The following is a 5,390-nucleotide window of genomic DNA, read 5'->3' as shown; positions in this document are numbered from 1 at the left end:
TATTAATTATTATATCATAAAAACGACTGTAATTAATCTAAAAAACAGTGCTACATAAATATTGTAAAACTTATATTTTTATATTATTATTATAACAATTAAAGAATTACAGTTTTGCAATGTTTATGGAATATTACAAGCATATTACTGACATTTTGCAGGCATATTGTGGCATTAATTTACATTTCTGTAATATTTCTGCAATGTTACATTGCAATCTGCAATATTGCAACATTGCAGCAATATTGCTTCAATCTTCTGAGCTATATGGGTATAATAACGTCAATAAATGTTCAAATTTTATAACAAACAACCATTATTATGTAACAAAAAAACTTATTTTGACTTTTATGTTATCAAAATAAAATCATAAAAATAATATGTTAGCTACATCAATTTGAAGTTTATGCTTTACAAAAATATAATACTCAGAATCCTTTGTCCATTAATCCGTTAATTCGGTGGATTATATCAAACGATCGTTTAAAATGCAATTAATTTGAAGCCTCGCTAGAGCAGTTACGAAAGAAGTTTCTGTCTCGTGACATTATATGGTATACTCAATACTATATACGAAATTTGTTGAAAAAGAATCGCTCGGCCGGAAGTATCATCATATACGCTGACTACGATTTCTCTCGCGTTCTCTAATACTGCGTGCAACTGAGAATGCTTCGTTTCATCATCATCACACCGGACTTCCTTATTCGCCACTTTTTTTACATTTTTTTTTTTATGGTCTTACTCAATACGCTTATGTTTGTACATAAGAAATCCAAGGGCAGTAAGTAAGAACGGTCATAAAGAAAAGAATGTAAAAAATGATCACTGTGTCATTTATGTCTCTTATAGGAAAGCACTCTAAAGTAAATAGAGGATATAAAACAGAAAGAAGAAGATTTTATGTCGTAGAAAGAAGAAGAATTCTTCGACATAAAATCTTTTGTTAATATTATATAGAAATGCCAAAGAGCAGAAGTCAGATCAGTTTATGTCAACATTTGTGATTTTATTGACACTGTTTGCTGTTATAGTGACCCAATAAACTAAATAAATGTAAAATACTTTAAAGAGTATTACTTACGGAATAAAAAATATTGAAACGCGTCTATTGCAATATAAAATCAAATTTTGATAGGTTTGCTATATATATATATAAAAAACGCTATATATATATAAATAATACATTAATGTTCAAGTATAGTATCTATTATAAGCCATTGCGCGTGTTAAAAGGGCATAGTAAGAGTGCTGGACTGAACCCTTGCTGAAAGAGGAGCGGAAGCGATCGATGAATCGACGATCCGTGAAACGTCCGTCAGAGCGAATAAGCACTTCTGATATTCACGACACAGAAATTGTAATTGGATTCGCAATCCGCGACGTTCACCGATTTCTCGTGTGTCGCTGCGTCCGTAATTTTCATAAATTCGCGATAGTATAAGGTAGTCAAACGTGGTCTCACTAATCAAAATCAATTTATTTTTTATCCTTAGGTGTACCACTGGCAAAGTCAAAATGTCAAAATTTCTGGGGTGGACGATATGGTTCTTCTACCAAAGATCAATGAAGATGCCATCATCGAGAACCTCAGGAAGAGATACATGGACGATTATATATTTGTATCCTTTTTTATGTAAAATAATTATGCGTAATTTTGAAAAGACATTTTAAGATGGCTTAATAATAAACTGTAACAAATAATTCATAAATGTTCCTTAAAATGCTATCAGACGTGTATCGGACCCGTATTGGTGTCGGTTAATCCTTTCAAACAAATGCCATACTTCGGAGAGAAGGAAGTCGAAATATATCAAGGCGCGGTAAGAGTGAAAATTCTATTTTTCTCGTTAGAAAACATAAGAAAAGTCTATGTCATTTTAGGCACCGTACGAGAATCCGCCGCACATCTATGGATTGGCGGACGAGATGTATAGAAACATGCTGATCGACAACGAAAGTCAATGCGTTATTATTAGGTAAACTGACAAACGCTACTTGCATTAAAATAATCTTACCTTAATAAAAAAATTTCAATAAAATATTTATACATTATTTGATATTTTGAAATATTTATTTAACATATTAATCGAATATTAATTTAACATATTAACTGAATATTAATTTAATATATTAATCGAATGTTAATTTAATATATTAATGGAACAATTTGATATGTTAATTGAATTATTAATATTAATTTAATATATTAATTGAATATTAATTTGATATATTAATTAAACATTAATTTAATATATATATCGAAAATGTGCTTGTTATGTTTCGATCTTTACTTTGCAGTGGTGAATCGGGCGCTGGAAAAACGGTTGCGGCGAAATATATAATGTCCTACGTGACGAGGGTGAGTGGCGGAGGAAAAAAGGTACAGAAAGTAAAGGACGTGATCTTGGAGTCAAACCCACTTTTAGAAGCTTTCGGCAACGCGAAGACAGTGAGAAACAATAACAGCAGTAGATTTGTACGTTTCAAATTGTACTCGAATTGATTCACTAGTTTTTACTAATTTGTTAAATGTACTACAGTCGACAAAATTATTATACTCGAACAGAAATAAAGGAAATCTTAAATTTTCAGGGAAAATACGTTGAGATGCAATTCGGGCCGGGCGGTCAGCCAAACGGTGGAAAAATTTCGAATTTTCTTTTGGAAAAATCAAGAGTAACTTGCCATAATCCCGGCGAGCGGAACTTTCATATATTTTATCAGTTAGCGATGGGCGCCAATCAAGAAATGAAAAGTGAGTGATCGATTAAGACAAAAGTATCGGTGACAAATAAAATTAGTATAGTTTAGAAAGATAATAAAAAAGTATTTAAATTTTCTAGCTGAACTTGGATTGACGGATCTCGATTATTATCAATATTTGAGTTATGGTGGTAGTTATAGAGTGGACGGCACAAACGATGCGCGAGATTTTCAGGAAACTCTTAAAGGTACGTAATTAAAATGTATCTCACAGTGATAATTAATTTCTGTGCAATTATAATTAATAGTATAATGTTTCATAATTATTACAGTACATTCTTGTATCTTTCTTCCTGATTACTAATAGACTTCGCTAATTTAATACGTTACTTTAATAATTATGTATTGTTTAATGTCTACAGCGTTGAGTGTTATGGAAATGAAAGACGCAGAAGTAATGGATATATTCAGATTAGTAGCTGGAATTCTTCACTTGGGAAATATACAATTTGTTGAAGACGGCAATTATTCCCAAATAGCTGATAAACACTGTAAGCTATTCTACATGCTAATTAAGGTTGCTTTCCAATATTTACTGTCCAATATACTGAAAATCTTATACAGCATTGTATTACATACCTTATATATGTAAATTTTCAGCATTGACAGTGAATACAATGAATCGAAACTTAAAAAATAAAATATGTATGAGATAATATAACAATTACATAACTTATCTCTTATATAATCGATAACTTATATAATCGATAACTTTGTATATAAGTCGCATAAAACATATTTATCCATATCTTATCATACTATATATAAACATTACTAATCGATAATAAAATAAGTTTTAATATAATTTCTGCGCGTATTTGTATTATTATTTACATTTTCTGCTTTTTTAAAAATCTGATTCTAATTGTATGCTTTTAGTTCTCGAGTTTCCAGCCTACCTCTTTAGAATCTCGGCAGAACAACTGTCACACAAATTGATTTCTCGAGAATTCGAGTCGAAATGGGGAAGTCAATCCGAAAGTGTAGATGTGATGTTGAATGTAGAACAGGCGCTTTATACGAGAGACGCTTTAGCAAAGGACATCTACGCTAGGCTTTTTGACTACTTAGTTAAGGTGTGGCAGAGTACTCAAAGTATCAAAGTTTATTTAAAATGATTAATTTTTTAATTATATAGAAGAATCGCGTATTTTGCGCTGATTATATAATCTTATCTGTCAGAGAAAAATCGGTAAATAATTAACTATAATTAAATTAATTAAAATTAATTATAATTAAATTAACTATAAAGAAAATAATTAACTATAATTTTATTTCTTTAATTTTTTTAAAAAGAATTAATTGTTTTTATTTGATATAAGAAATACATTTAAGAAATATCTATTTTAATTATATCAATGTAATCTTTTGAACCCAAAATTATCGCATAATTTTAATTCTGCTGGTTTATTCAAATTTATATGATACCGTTTGAATTGATATGATTATATAGGAAATAAAAAAAAATTTTCACAGAGAAAAGATCTTACAATTAGACGAAGTTATCAAATGCCAAAGAAGAAAGTTTTTAAATAAAATATTAGTAAAAGAATAAATTATATTCTGGTTCAAATAAATCCGAATAGATCAGCAAAACTAAAATTATGTTAAAAAACATATTTAGTTCTTCTGTTATTAATTAATTGATAATTTTACAGAAAGTCAATTCAGCTATGGAAACAAACTCGGATGGATACGAGATTGGAATTTTAGATATATATGGCTTCGAGATTTTTGAGAAAAACGGCTTTGAGCAATTTTGCATAAATTTTGTGAACGAGAAATTACAGCAGATTTTCATTGAATTAACATTAAAAGCAGAGCAGGTAAGTTCTTTCGTTATTATTGTTCTCTTTATATTTCACGTTAAAGTAGACTCGGTGTCTCTTTGTTAAGGATAAACAACAAATTGGCAAAGAATAGGAGTAATAAAAATATTTTACTGGCTACGCGCTTATATATATGTTACACACACACACACACACACACACACACGCGCGCGCGCGCGCGCACACGCACATACACATTCTCTAATTCTATATTAGTTAACTATATATATTACAAGTATATATTAATCTGTATAAATAATAATATTTATATATTTTTATCATGAGTCGTTATATCCGGTATATTATAAATTAAGGATAAGACTAATATTAGAACATCAAATTTAACTTTGCAACTTTAAATATTCTCTGAGATATAATAATTATCTCTATAAAATTAGCATTCTATTTCCAGAAATTTCCGATATGATTGAGCTTTGGCTTTTCTCATATTAGATACTGATTCTAACTAAAATAAAAAAATAAAATAAATTTTCCAATCATTCTGTACAATAGAAGACATGAAGACAGTTTTTCGGAATTCTATATTAAATAATTACGAGATGTCCTAAATTTATATTTAATCGTTAAAAATATTTTTGTGTATCTTTAGAGAAAAGTTAGAACTCTATTAATTGTATCGAATTCTGAAAATACTGAAAACAGAGCATTTATTTCACAAAAAGCTGAAGATAATATTTTTTAATGCAATCACAGCTAACGAGATATTTGAAATTTTATGATGTTTACAAAATATCATTCTACAAAAAACATAAAAATTTTGTTATTCATATAACA

General features: G+C 29.0%; 1 protein-coding gene across 1 annotated transcript in view; it reads left to right on the top strand.

Annotated features, from left to right (window-relative positions):
• Positions 1–756: 756 nt before the first annotated feature.
• Positions 757–5,390, top strand: part of LOC108691337 (unconventional myosin-Ie-like) — a 30,980-nt gene continuing 26,346 nt past the window's right edge. The window contains 11 exon segments of the mRNA XM_018199034.1: positions 757–784; positions 853–866; positions 1,497–1,622; positions 1,734–1,823; positions 1,885–1,979; positions 2,302–2,479; positions 2,596–2,758; positions 2,847–2,954; positions 3,129–3,257; positions 3,646–3,842; positions 4,425–4,592. Of these exon segments, the coding sequence (XP_018054523.1) occupies positions 757–784; positions 853–866; positions 1,497–1,622; positions 1,734–1,823; positions 1,885–1,979; positions 2,302–2,479; positions 2,596–2,758; positions 2,847–2,954; positions 3,129–3,257; positions 3,646–3,842; positions 4,425–4,592 (1,296 nt within the window).

The sequence above is a fragment of the Atta colombica genome, unplaced genomic scaffold (genome assembly GCF_001594045.1).
Source record: "Atta colombica isolate Treedump-2 unplaced genomic scaffold, Acol1.0 scaffold46, whole genome shotgun sequence".
NCBI classification, from domain to species: domain Eukaryota; kingdom Metazoa; phylum Arthropoda; class Insecta; order Hymenoptera; family Formicidae; genus Atta; species Atta colombica.
Note: the sequence above shows the minus strand (reverse complement) of the source record. Positions and strands in the feature narration are given on the sequence as shown.